The sequence below is a fragment of the Lactuca serriola genome, chromosome 8 (genome assembly GCF_051521515.1).
Source record: "Lactuca serriola cultivar US96UC23 chromosome 8, Lser_US96UC23_V15, whole genome shotgun sequence".
Lineage (NCBI taxonomy): Eukaryota > Viridiplantae > Streptophyta > Magnoliopsida > Asterales > Asteraceae > Lactuca > Lactuca serriola.
Window position 1 is genome coordinate 136,920,607 of NC_136415.1, and position 15,127 is coordinate 136,935,733.

Sequence of the window (15,127 nt, forward strand, 5' to 3'; positions counted from 1 at the left end):
TTTCCAAAGAGTCCATATGATTATGTTGCCAAAGGAAAGACATTGGTTGCGAAGCTGCTAAATTTACCTGAAACATCTTAAGGATGGTAAAGTCAATAGGTTTGACTCTACTTCAGGTAAAGTCCATTGTCTAACTCTATTAAGTTTCTATTCTGAGATTCTTATTGCATAATGTGACGAGGTCACATGTTGATGTTTTAAGAATCAAAGAAAAGGTGAAGAAACTTAAAGGAAGTATATGCTGATTCTGATCGCGAAGATGGATTTCAATCGCATGGTTTGGTGATCAGAATTTTGAGCTGTTACTTAAGAGTTATGATATATTGCTTAGGAATAGATAACAACAAGTTTTCCATATGGATTGTAAGGATAAATTTTTCCGCAAAGTTTTAAAATAAAAAGAAAAATGGGTTTGATTTTATTTATTTTAAGTATCCTTACAATGGCATTTGTGAAAAATTGTTGATTATATGTTTCCATTGATAAGCAATATGGGTAAATGGATTTGATTCTTTCATTAGTGGAAGTATCATAATTTACCAAATAAGGAAAGATTCTCATCACCCAAGTTTCAGTTGGATAGAAACTTGAAATCATGCAACTTGTATTGTATGATCATGCGAATTTTTTTATATATTTGGGAAATTAAGTCTAATTCCTTGTTCACATGTACATGTGAATCAAGTGAAGGAAAAAGGGATCATATACACTTGGGTGTGCGCTGATCAAGTCCACCACAAAGTTGATAAGATTATTCATTATGATTTACTAAAGTTTAGTAAATATGGTTATACTTACAAGTTTAAGTATAGTTCTGGATCATTGGAGAAGTTTCAATGATAGACATAATAAGTAAGAAGAATCAAATAAGGCAGAAAGATAAAAGTTTCTCTAATCTGAAGAGATGGGAGAGTACTTGAGTATCTTGTTTTATGATTATCTTAGTGATTATGAAACCATGTCACAATTGATCCTCTAAGGACACCTTAGTTCATTTTGTTTGGCTAAGGAGAGGAATCGTGAATTGTTGAAATGGTTAGAGCAAAAGATAAATTATACTTCGTTCCAAAAATTAAATCTTAGAGTCATACTCCAAGATTAAGCCTTGAGTGACATAATCTTAAAAAGGTTTAAAACACTTGTTAAATGTAGAGTAAAATGTGTTCTTACTCTTGTACATTTGAAATTGGTAAGTTGTGATGTTTTGGATAAAACAAAGACCAACTAAGACCAATTGTGAGAAATGTTTAACTTGATAAGAATCTACACTAACTCTTGAATATTCGTTTTTGTCAAGGAATGGTTCTTGACAAAGAGAATCTTATATGTCAAGAGGTCAGTGGGAGTCTTAAAAGGATCTTAAGATAGATTCAAGAACTAATCAAGAGTTTTGTTAATCACTAGACCGCGACTTAAGGTTTGTAACCTATCGTGTTGAAATATTCTGTGCCCATTCCAGTTAAAGTTGGTTTTGCATTGGAGTTCTAAGAGTTCTCAACTGGTTGCATAACAACTTGGAAGCAATGGCAGGCCCTTAAGCTGCCAGGTGGCAAGAAATTAGATTGAGTTCAGTCCATATGAGTTTGGATTTGTCATTAACCTTGTCGTGTGACTATGGTTATGTCAAATTCACATGGATATGAACACATACACCATCAAAATCTAAGTGTCATAAGGTTTCTCTCCGATTCATGAAAATGATAGTGAGGAAACTCTTTCACTAAGTAGATTTAAGTGGATAGAAAGTGTGAAGTTTGCATTCTCATGTCGTTAATGGAGCGTGCGTGGTTAACCGGCACACTAACTAATGAGAATGGCAAAGGTTTAGACTCACATGTGATCTATCTAAGGAAAGGTTTAGACTCCAGGTGTATGATTTGATAAAGTCTTATCAAGGCAATCTAGTATCAGAAATTGTCGAGAAGAATTTGGGGTTTTCCAAAGTTTGGTTACTCATGGACAATTGGAAGTATAGAGTAAGGATCGTATTGACATATTTTTGGAAAGAGGCAACTCTTGTTCAAAAGTGATGGTCAAGATGGGAATATGGAATTGTTTCCATAGGTGGAAGTTATTCTTTGAATCTGTGTAAGATTAAAGAACTTAATGCAAAGAAGGATGTTCAAAGGAATGTACTTTGAATTTGAGACTTCATCTCCATGGAATTGCTTTCCATTGGAATACTTTGTGATGTTTGTTGCCAAGTCTTTGTGACTTGTGTGAATATCATTACAAGAGGATCATTGCATAGATTACGGTAAATGACAAGAACTTGGTATTCTTACATTTACAATAAGGATTGGGATTGTGGAATGAGAATCATTGAAGTCATGTTCAATTGATATACATTTCACAAAGAGATGACCATATGTAAACATAGTGTGCATACTTGGAGTATGGCATAACTATTGTTTAGAGAAACATAGTATGCATGCTTGGAGCATGGCATCACTACTGTTTCAATTCAAGTATTAAGTTGATTAATCGAAACATGAATAATGAATGATCAATATGGTGCTTAGATAAAAGGTGTTTTATTTACGCTCAAAGTGTTGAGGCCATATAGGACTAGTATTATTTTGTGTTTCACTTTGCATGTTTTGACTTCCAGAATAACTAGGTCATTCTCCCGAATGACCAAGTTATTCAAACCATCCACAGTCGGTCATATGTTGGAAGTAGATATGAATTAAGACTGTCGTGAATTTGGCTTGTATGATTTGTCTAAAGTGCTTTAGACAATGCAATAGTTGCTACAACATTAATGAGTACTCATAAGGGCTGAGTATTGGATTCAACCCACACTCATTTGGATTCACTTCATGGATTTTATCACGAGTGAATCATGAGACGATAATATCGTATATTCTTCAAACCTAGAGATATGAGTTGTTGACTATGAGTTAGTTATACATTGATTGCACGTAAACGCATTGGTAACTCGATGTTATAAAACGTGCCTTTGTGTATGATTCAACAAATAGTTAGTGCAAGCATATGAGTCGAAGTTTATTCATTCCTTTTACCTTCGGGATAAAAGCGATATCTGTGGGCCCCTCGATGATTTAGTGATGACAAATGGAAGTGCTCGGCCGGGCTTGGACTGATTTGATTTGTTCAATTAGTCAGTCGTCATAAATCAGAAATCGGGAAACAACAAATGGACAGAGAGAATGATTATAATCCATGTCTCAGTCCATATGATATCTAGAATGGAGGAATATATGATCACTTATCTAATGGACAAGTCATTTACAGAGGTCAGAGTTCATCGACAAGGTCAGAGATCGACAGAAGCTTTTGAGAGCTACGATTCCTAGTCAGGTTCTGAAGTCATACTTGCAATAATAGTTTTAGACTTATCCAAGTGGGAGACTGTTGGATTAATGTCTAAGTCCATAACTATAATTGGTAAGACTTGACCCGACCCGGCATGGTCCATTTGGGTTGCATGGCATCATGCACTTGGATAGACTAAAATGAGAGAAATAACACTTAAGGTTTATTAATATATTATAAGTTCTAATATATTAATAGAGATTATTTAATTAGTATTGATCAAGAATTAATTTAGAATTAATTTAGAATTAATTATGTGATCAAAAGAAGACTAATTAAATATATGGGTTAATTGTGTAAATCTTCCATACTTATATAGTGGGCTAATGCTCCATGGATTATCAAGTTGGGCTCAAACCCATTAGATGCTCCATGGATGCTCCATGGTGTATTTGAACCCATGGATCCAAGGAAATGGAAAGCCATGACAATTAGGGTTTACCCTTATTGTAACAACTATATAAGCATCTTATTGATGTGAGAAATCGGCCACTAGATATGCATGGAGGGCAAGCCGATTCTTGAGGTGTTCTAATTTCTCTCTAAGTTATTCCAAGTGCTTATGGTGTTGTGTGTACCATTTGAGGTGTCACACTTGGGGCACTAGGCACTCAAGCTTCATGAAGACAAGCACCAACAAAAGGTATGTTATTCTAACTTGTGTTATTCAAAATTTTGTATGCTAGAATAGAACAATACCTTGGAAAGTTGATATTTGAATGTATAATAGAGAAAACATAGATCCAAGGTATTTAGGGTTGCATGTACACTTAGGAGTGTTAGATTGCTCAAAACCCAACACAAGCAAGGTACAGACTTTATACCTTTCAAGGAATGCAAATGATGAACCAAACTCGAATCCTTCAGTCTCCTCTTGATCCTTCTATGCTCTTCCTTCTTCCTTGAGGTCAAAACCCACAAAAATCACTCAAAAGCCTTAGATCTTGCACCAAAACACTTAGGGTTCGCTATGGAGGGTCTCTAGGAGCATTAGGGACGAGTAGGGGCAGAAAGAGATGATTAAATAGGGTGCAAACCCTCAGATTAGGGTTTTGTCCAGTCAGAGCCTACTCGTCGAGTCCGGGACCCAACTCGACGAGTCCATCACTTAAATCCAGCGTCCCATCCCGCTTCTACTCGGCGAGTTGGTCCCTCAACTCGCCGAGTCCAAGGCCAAAAATGCAAAATAATTAAATAAAAATACATACCAAGATCCAGGTGCTACACAAGGTATGTAATTCTAGCCATCTTTTATGTTAAAAGTTCCCCATGTATGCTAGATAGGATTATGAACCTTGGAAATCATATTTTGCATGTATTTTAGACAAACATAGATCCAAGGTTTTTCTAGGGTTGCATGTACACTTAGGAGTGTTAAAATGCTCATAACCCATCATTATGTGCCCGATTTATGGATTGGTGTGAATTCGGATAAACATCTCTTATTTCGTTGTCGGGTGGCGGTTACAATTTGGGGTTGGTGGCCAGGTGGTATGGGATGACGTTCCCTTTGTTTTCTTCAATTAAGGAATGGTTCTCTTCAAGATTATATGTATAAAAAAACAGTAATTTAAATTAAATTAATAGAAGATTTATAACCTTGACATAAAATTTTTCATAAATGGGATGTATGGTAGCTACCTCCACAGATGCAGAAGAAGAAACACCTTTCCCTTCTGGAACAACAGATGAAACCTGTTTATTTATGCAACATAACCAAGGCCATAAAGGACACACGAAACAAGTGCAAAAAGATACCTATACTACATAAGGTCATATAAGTCAATTGCATCAATCTCACCTTGTGATCTATGTTTCCTTTTGAATGAGTCTGAAGAACAGAAACCACAAATGGAAGAACTCTGTTTACAATATCGGTGTCACTAATAGTTGTACAGAAACGTAATAAGAGCACCAGGTGGAACTAAATTCCATCTATTATTCTTTAATTCAGCCCAACCTCATAAGCTAATGTGAAGGCAATATGTGTGAAACCTAAAATAACCTTAGGAAGTTAATATAGATAATTCAAAAGGTATATTTATTATACAATAGAAATAAAAAGGGGTAAAAAATGTAAGCTTTGTAGGCTTCATTCTAACTACACAAGGAGTACCTCAGGAACACTGATCATTCTGAGTGATCGTTGATGAACGAAACCCTAGACGAGGGTTTTTTGGCTTCTACAGTTCATAACGAGGTTTTATGAGATTTTTTTGGTGGATTCATCAGACTCGATCTGTTCTTGAACCCTAACTTCTGTGAAGTCTGGAGTATTAGTTTTGGCATGAAATCAATTGTTAATGATATAATGATGTTACAAATCATGGTAAAAGGTGGCGAATAAACATTGCAAATAAAGGAAATATACCTTAATCGAACCTAGCTAGAATGTTGAAGAATCTCAACAGATAAGAATCAACATGTTCCTAGGAAGTAAGATGTCGAACCCTAGAATGTCGAAGAACATGTTAAACGCTAGAATGGTCACGAATGGTTGAAGAAATACAATGTAGGAGGTAAGATGTCGAGTTATGGATTAAGCTTGTCGAACCCTAGAAGGAATCACCGACTCTTAGCAACTCTTGTGGAAGTGAAAGCTATGGCGGCCGCACCTCACACACAATGTGTGTGTCTTTTTCCTCCTCTTTTACGTTCTATGTGTCTTTGTTCCTAACTTGAAAAGAAACGGAGAGAAATCAACAACTCTTCTGCAATTGAAATTTGTGTCTTGTTTTGTCCTTCGACCGCGAGAGAGAAATGGAGAGAAATTAAGCTAGCTAGGGTTGCAGGATGACCGGAAAGAAAAAAAGCCCTAGCTAATGTCCTGCGATTTTGTGGAATATAGTATATGATCAACGCGCGTTTAAAAAGTTATAAAGCGACATCGAGCTACACGACGCCCATTTTATTTAAGGTGCCCTCTGTGTTTTTTTATTAGACACTAATTTTAGGGCACACAAAAATGCGTGTCCTAAAGCCTTTAATTTTACGAGAGATGACGTTATTTTTACGTCAAACATTTTTGTGTATCGTAAATCCGTGCGTGTCATAAATTGCGTGTCATTAAAGGCCTTTTTTCTAGTAGTGAGATGTTTTGAAAAAACCATATTAATTTCAATTTAATCTATAAATTAACCTTTCATAATAATAATTACAAATAGTTTATTTCCAAGCCTCTAATATACGTCTTTTATTATTGTATTCTTTAAAATAAAAAAATTATTGTAAATATATTATCATAGTTGATGTCAGTAAAAGCTTTATATGATTATGTTTTGAAACTTTTTTTAAGTCAAACTTTTCTTAATCCTACTACTCATTCAATCATGCAAGATAAACATAACTCAATTATATATATTTTAATAGACTTATGTGGACTTTTCATTTGTCAATGCAAGCAGTAGGATTTAAACCCATAACTTTTAATTTACTGAGAACAAGTTCAACTTTCAACCAAGTGCAAGTGACCAACTAATTATAATATTTCATTTCACTTCTATCTTTTTTTTCCTTGCCAATTGTCTCTAATTATTATAAGGACTTCGAAATAAATGAAAAGTAATACCAACAAACTTGACAGGGACAATATATCTCTCTAGCTATCACAAAAAGAAATGAATAAAATTATCGAACATATGCATTCTACAGTAATATTTGGCGTTGACAACATATACATAGATGAAGATACACAAATGATTAAATATAGGCCAAGGTGTTAGAGGACATGTAATAATCGAATGTATGACAACTACCACTCGGGATCAAAATATCATTGATGACGTACCACGATCTTCCATAATGGTTATGCATTACAAGCCATGCATATCTTGTACAATTCTAGCTACATTACATAGCCTTACCAAAAAACAAAAAGCAAACATAAAAAACTATATAAATAAATAAAACAGTAGATATTGTCACACTCACTCATGCATTAACTAAAGATTTGTACGTACCGAAGGATATATGAAACATGTGATCATTTTGATCGTATATTTCACATTTGATGTACCCAAATATGCATTTATTATGCCATGTTACTTGAGTTTTCTTCTCCATTACAAGAAGTCATTCAAGGTGGGCCTTTGGCTTTCATTCAACCGGTTTTTTTTTTTTTTTTACTATTTATCATCTGTTTTAACTTTATGTCACTTTGCATCAAATTAAGCACACTGAAAGTCAAAAGCATGTAATGTTTTGTACCTTATGTAAGAATTATCAATATATTCTACATGAAGAACATTGGAAATTGCAATATAATTATTAAAAACCACAACTTAATTTTTTTGTTACAACTTTAGGTCATGCCAAAGCACATTAGGAGACACAAGATTAAATGAAAATATCTAGAAATAACGGTCGCTGAACTAGGTCATGGAATCCAAAGCCATGATGGTGCTTAGGTTCATCGGATACATGTGCTTGTCTGAACCACTATAGATGGTTTCGACAATAATCTTATTTGCACGTTCGGTTGGATGAAATGGATCCCAGAACACATACAGATCTCTATTAGGACAAAGATTTGATGTGGGGTTACAGAGACCAACCCCGTTATATGGTCCTTGTCCACAACATGCAATCTTCGACGTTACGAAACCTATATAAAAATTCAAGAAATGTAAATTCACAAAGATCCATATGCACTGGCTACAAAAGAGCCCCTCAAATTACGTTTTTTTTTGTGGGATGAATTACACGAACATATATGAGAACATTTGTTAAACTACGAGTTTTTTATGGGCATGTGTCCACACTGTCTCTAGTGTCGGACCTACCATGCATACATGTAAAATTGAATAAATTAATGTATTGAAATATCTCGTGTTTGCAACTTACCAAAAGCTTGTGGATTACTAATGAAGTCGCCTTGCATCATATTTGCATTAGAAGCTATAAAGTAGTCGGATCCAAGTTCTTGGTTGAGGCTTTGGATCATTTCAACCAATTGGGGGTTGAATAAAGCTGAAGCTTGTTGAGGTTCGTATGCACATTGTCCGTTTGAGTTACTTGAAGCTAATTGAGATGGAACACAACCCAATGGTCCAGATCCTGTCACTAGGATTCGTCTTGCCCCCAAATCGTATAGTTCCTACAACAAATCTTGTCATTAGATAATTAATGATCAGCTAAATAAATATAGCATATATAATAGTAATGTTAATAGAAGATTTACCATTAGGATTTTACGATACTCTGCAATAATATATCTTGTGAACTGTGAAATGGAGTATTGTAACTTTCTCGCTGTGATTGGCATGAGGAAGTAGTTGTTAACATAGTCGTTGCCTCCTAGTGTGATTAGAACAAGAGCCTTGTTGACGAGTGATTGGGTCTCTTGTGGTCCAATAAGTGCACTTACTCGATCTTGGTACGTTTGAAAATTTCGTAATTGTTGAGTTATTCTTATGATATTTGCCTGCCCAAAATAGTTTTAAAAAAAGTACATTAGATTATAAACTAAATGCATTAAAAGTTTAGCATGGTACAAGTCAAATTTGCCCTTCTTTTTTGGGTGCAATATATGCTTAAATTGGAATTTGATTGTGACAAACGGTCATTTTGAGTAGCATTCAATTAGTTGGTGCAAACCGTCTTTAGTGATGAAAGAAACATCAATAGTAGCCAGTCTTGTGGTCACATGCAAAACCAGTTGAATGGTCAAATTAAAAATGACCAAAAACATCAAACTGCATCAAGTAGTTCCACCCAAATTAATGTATGAATACGAGTGCCAATATGTCATAAGTGGAGTTTATAAACATATAAATCCAAAGATCAGATATAGAATTACAAGTTTTCATACGGTGATTTCCAAAAGAAAGAAGTTTACGATTATACAAAAATCCAAAATAAAATTGTTCTAATTTTGCATTTATCTGGATATTTGGCTGAAACAATTTGTGACATATTATCAAGCATAATATAGAATCAATATTCAAATAGATTGCATAAAAGGAAAATTGTTATAGTTTTGTGGTTAAAATTTTGGTATCTAGTACCATGTCTAAAAAGAAATAATCGGTAATCACAAATTCACAATCAAATATCTAGAATTATCCAATTTTGAACAATCTTAGTTTGCATTGTATTGTATAGCATTGGGCAAAATGTGTCGTCATTAACATGTACTTTTCGACTTGTAATGCATGATAATAACAATTAGCAAATAATCTTACTATTTATATTTTAGATAAAGAATTTTAAACTTTTATATTATATATTATAATCTCTACTTATACCTAACGAAATTAAAACGATACAAAATCAAGATGCGACAGCTTCCATCTTCGGCAATAAGACTTTATTCCACTTCTCTGATTAAAATTATAACTTTTAACATGACAAATTAAAAGATTGTTTCGACTCTTGACCATTTATTAAACAATTAATTTTTCCTTATGCTTTTTCACCCAGGCCAATAAAACCTCTTGTATATATTATATATACTTTCGCGTATACCATAACAAATGTTTCCGTTTTCATGAAACAGATTACGTTAGCTTTGGGCATGCATTTGCCTTGATTTTTATAGTTTCACATTCAATATATGTACAATTTTCAGTGCGCTTGTACAAGGTACAGTACATTGATAAAGTTACCAAAACACTGTACATTACGTGCTTTGGAAACTTGTTCTTTACAAATAGTTATTGCATGCATTGTTGAGTGTTTGACATATCCCTGACCCTATGTATATGTGTATCTGTATCTCGACTTCCTTTAAAAGCTTAAAACTGACACATCACAAATATGTATGTAAAAAGTACAATTAATACTTAATGATGAACAACTTACAAACTGAATTCCAGTGTCATTGAGGATGCCGATCCCGGCGGAAGCAAAATTTGCTCCAACCAGTAGCTTCTTTCCGTTCAACTCCGGGCTCAAGTATGGCAATGTTGGTTCTGCCCCAAGCTTTTCACCTACGTAAGTAAAGCATATATATATTCTTACCAACGTATTTCTCAAGTTCTATAGAAATTAAACTAGAGTGTATATAAATATATATATATATATATATATATATATATATATATATATATATATATATATATATATATATATATATATATATATATATATATATATATGTATAGAGTCTACTGGAAACATATAGCTTACTAATGAGATCGGGAATGTTAAGTCCATTGGAGAACCGGCCGGTGGGACGGTGGGTGGGGTAATCGATTCCGTACGGCGGAGCATCAGCTCGGGCGGAGGTGAGGAGGTAATTGTTGTTGCCGTTGTCGACCAGTGAATCACCAAACACAAAGAAAGCACGAGGCGCCTGAGCTTTCGGGGTGGCTGCAACCAGTGAGAATGTTAAGAACGCAGCCAAGGTAGTGGTGGTGTAGGAGGAGGAGTGTTTAGCCATGGTTAATTAGTGTGTGAATGATGGTTGATGGTGGTGTTTTTATACAGGGTTTTCTGGGTGCATGGGTGTAGGTCCTTGTTTAGTTAGTTGAGGTCTAATAAATGTAGGTCGGAGAAGAGGTGAAAGCGCGAGGTCTTTTCGGGCACGGGCACGTATAAAACAGTATATTGTATAAATTTTACTAATGTGTACTACGTTTTCAAGGATAGAGTTAATTTATAGGGGACCATTTACTAAAGATGACCATTTTCACTATGTGTAAATAAAAAGATTAAAAGGTAAATAACTAAATACAATACAACTGGTTAAAGCTTTAAGACATTTTATATATGTATATATAATAAGCTAGATGTGTGATAATAAAAGAAGATAAGTCTTGATGCGGTTAATTGAATACGTTGATAAGTGACTAGATAAAGAAAAGCGACTTCAATGGGGTCACGATCATATCCATCTAAAAATGCAATTATCATCTTACAAAACTAGAATGAAAATTTGGTCAACATTTATTTGATTAGTTAGAGTTGCATTAATTCTACTTGTACTAATTGGTGTCATTTGCTCAAGATTGTCGTAATTTAAATATATGCTTTATTAAAATATTTGCTTTTTTGATTTTGTTATTTAATCAACAAATTTGATGAGTTAAGTGGATAAAACAACCGGGCTGTAGAGAACATATAGAAGCTTGGGACATCAACACAAGCAAGCATGTGACTATAGAAACTCCAACATAATCCACACAAAAGGGATACAAATCCATTGTGGATTTGTGCGTGTGAGGCCTTTTAGAATGCCTTTCGCCAACTCATTTGTCGTTTTTTGGGTAACCAAGTCTCAAGTGGACACATACTTTTAAAATGTACATGATCATGATTTAAAACCCGTTTCCAAATCTAAAACAAATCATCCCCGTTTCAAATACTCGTTTTCAAACCATTTTCGTAAATGCAACACATTGCACATATAATATTTACATACAAGATACTCGCATCGTAGAATAAATCATGAAAGGAAATAAATAAATAAACATAATATGTTACGAGACATGTGTTCTTGTTAATAACTAACTTCAACTTGCTGCAATACTCAACTTCACTTTCAAGATTGTTGGGATGTTTAATCGTCATCTATATGATACATACATTGAGTAATTACAAATGAATCATCTTAATTTAAGTTATTATTCTAAATATAACATTTTAAAATTTAAGACTAGATTTTTAAATTAATAAAGTAAACAAATGAAATATAATTTATATAGTTAAACCATCAACACATAATCATATCATCAGTCGATATGTTGTTTAAAAAGTTATGAGTGAAAATTATAACATTTTAAAGGCTAAAAGGGCAAAGTTTCAAATTGGTAAAGTGAGTTGACCAAAGGGTTGACTCAGTTAGTGGAATGAACTATCAAAGTTATATTGTAAAGTTTAAAAAATTACAAAAGGATTTTTCAATTTTAAAATAGATTAACCAATTAAACCTTTATTTCAAAAACCATTAAATACCATTTGATTGATTGAAAATCATACATTATCAGAGTCAACTTTTACAAAACCACGAAAACGATTATCATTGATGCGTGTGTACAGTCCAACAGAGCTCTTCTCACGAACGACCTACAAAATGTTTAATCCACAATTGTAAGCATTTCCTAGTATACCACATATTCCACCATACACATAATGCATCCACATACAATCCTCGACTCTAGCATCGAGCAACAAAAACTCATATCCATATACATATATCATACATAACGGGTCCAGTCCAACTCACATAACAACCCCTCCCCCCCCCCCCCCCAAACATACATAATGGAACCCATCCAACCATACATAACGGGCCCTGTCCAAGGCGTAAACTGTCCCAGCCCAACCTCCACTGCCAGGAGCTACATCCCGGTCTTCTGTACAATACCAGAGGTCAGATCCTGGTCTTCCATACAATTCATAAAGTCATATGTAGTTTAGCATTAGATAGACAGTCGAACAGATGATTCATCGAGAGCGAACAATCAGACATGAACATCACAATAAGGCATTAAACCATGAGTTTTCAAGTTATTCAGCTTAAAATATATAGAACCCAAACTATCATTATCATAGAATCATGTAACATAAATACATACATATCCTAACATACCCTTGATAAATGGCTTCCCCAGTTACCCTAACCAAACATAACTCTTTAACAGAATCCTACAATCATCAAGCAAGACCTTATCGATCTAACGTATCATGACACCAAGTGTCATACATGCACATTCATAGCGATGAGTTATCCTAGACAATTAGCATACTTGTACTCTAACAGTACCTCTATCCTACCATGCAAAGGATATATATGTGGCATAGTGAGAAACTAACCATAACTGAAGAACCAGAGAAGCACAACAACACTCGTACACCTTGCAGTGCTCAATCTTTTGAACCGACTAACACCAAAAGAGATAAATCCTCACGCAACAATTCAAATCCACCAAGTTTGACCTCAAGTCAAACTAGTCAACAAAAGTCAATGATCAACAAAGTCAACAGCGACGACGACGTGGAGACCTCTTGTCCACGTCGTGGGCGTTACAGGACAAAATAGGTGACATACAAAACATCGCCACATCATGGATCCTCCTTTTCCATGTCGTGGGCATGTCCGAACAAAATAATCGTGAAGCTTGACTCCACCATGTCGTAGTCATTCCTTGGCCATGTCGTGGTCACTGGCAAAAATCAATTTACTCTTTAAGGACTTAATTCATTGGTGGGATGTCAAGTCCACCAAACAAACTACTGATGGGTTTTGAGCATAACTACAACCTATGTGTTCATGTAACCCTAATTGCTTTGGATCTAAGTTTTTCACTAGTTGAACATGCAAATCGAAAACCAAAGCAAAACCCTAGATCTAGCATATATAATTCGAAAATTACACAATAATAGGGTTTAGAAGTTTACCTCACTTGTTATGAAGCAGTAACAAGAAACCTTGTAAATCCTTGGCTCTTGAAAGCTTAGTGCCTTAATGTGACAACTCTAATGGCTTACAAACACCACTAGCAAGAGGATGAGAAGAGAGAGAGGATGGAATGGTTCTTAGAAATCGGCTCCACTAGAGTTCTTACGCATAGGGCCGAAAATCTAAAGGTTAGATCCCTTTTATACATGAGGTGGCTTAGTTCCAAAGCAAGGGTTTGCAGGTGGAAACCATAATTCCATGCTTAAGGCTTAAGCAGCCCATGGACTCCTCATTAGAAGGCCTTGGATGAAAATCTTATTGGGCCACCCTATAATTTTCGTCCACTCCTATATAAGGAGTCCAAGAGCCCAGTTTCACAACTATCAATGATCTGTAAAACAACCCCTGCACTTTTAATTAATTCATTTAATCCTAAAATTAATTCCAAATTAATTTCTGATTAAATATTAATTAAACAACATGATTTCAAATTAATATATTATTTTCATAACATATTAATAAATCATTTATATGAATTTATTATTCCAAAAAAAATTCAACTTCTGTCTAAAAGTCATATTGTCAAGTTGCTAGAGTGAAGGAAACTCAAAACGACCATGCTACTATCAAATCAAGTACATACCAATTATAGTTATGGGCTTAGACACCTAATCCAACAGTCTCCCACTTGGATAAGTCTAATAACTATGATTGCAAGTATGACCTTAAAATTTAACAAGCAATCGTAATTTTCAAAAGTCGCCTCGAACTCTGTCCTAGTCAATTACGTGTCCTTAGATAAGGGATCAAATATTACTGCATTCTACAAGATATCGTATGGACATGAGACATGGATTATAATCAGTCTCTCTATCCAAAGTTTGTTTCCCGATTTCTGATTCATGAAGACTGATATCATACTACTAATTGAACACATCAATTTAGTCCAGTCTTGACCAAGCGCTTTAGATGTCATCATTAAATCATCGAGGGGCCCACAGATATCGTTTTTCCCGTTAGGGCAAAAGGAACAGATAAACTTTGACTCATATGCTTGTACTATTCACTCATCAAATCACGCACAACAATACATTTTATAACATCAAGTTACTGATGTGTTTACGTATTATCAATGCACAAATGACTCGTAAACAACAACTCATATGTCTCCGTTTCAAGAATATAAGATATTATCGTCTCAAAATTATTCATGATAAAATCCATGAAGTAATTCTCTGAGTGTGGGTTAATCCAATACTCAAATCTCCATTTCGGAAGTACTCGTGAATATTGCAGCAAACCATTGCTATGTCTAAACCCTTAGACAATCTACAATCCAATTCACAATAGTCTTAATTCACTACTTACTTCCAAAGTATGATTGACTGTGGATGTTTTGAATAATCCAATTATTTGGGAAGTAAAACATGCAAAGTGAAACACAAT

General features: G+C 34.5%; 1 protein-coding gene across 1 annotated transcript; it reads right to left on the reverse strand.

The window, feature by feature from the left end:
• Positions 1 to 7,584: 7,584 nt before the first annotated feature.
• On the reverse strand, positions 7,585 to 10,770 carry LOC145070411 (GDSL esterase/lipase LTL1-like). The gene is made up of 5 exons (XM_079017355.1): positions 10,468 to 10,770; positions 10,141 to 10,268; positions 8,519 to 8,761; positions 8,182 to 8,434; positions 7,585 to 7,942 (listed from the first exon to the last, which is right to left on the reverse strand). Exons 1-5 carry the CDS (start codon positions 10,718 to 10,720, stop codon positions 7,710 to 7,712), a joined length of 1,110 nt encoding a protein of 369 aa, XP_078873481.1. The 5' UTR covers positions 10,721 to 10,770; the 3' UTR covers positions 7,585 to 7,709.
• Positions 10,771 to 15,127: the final 4,357 nt, after the last annotated feature.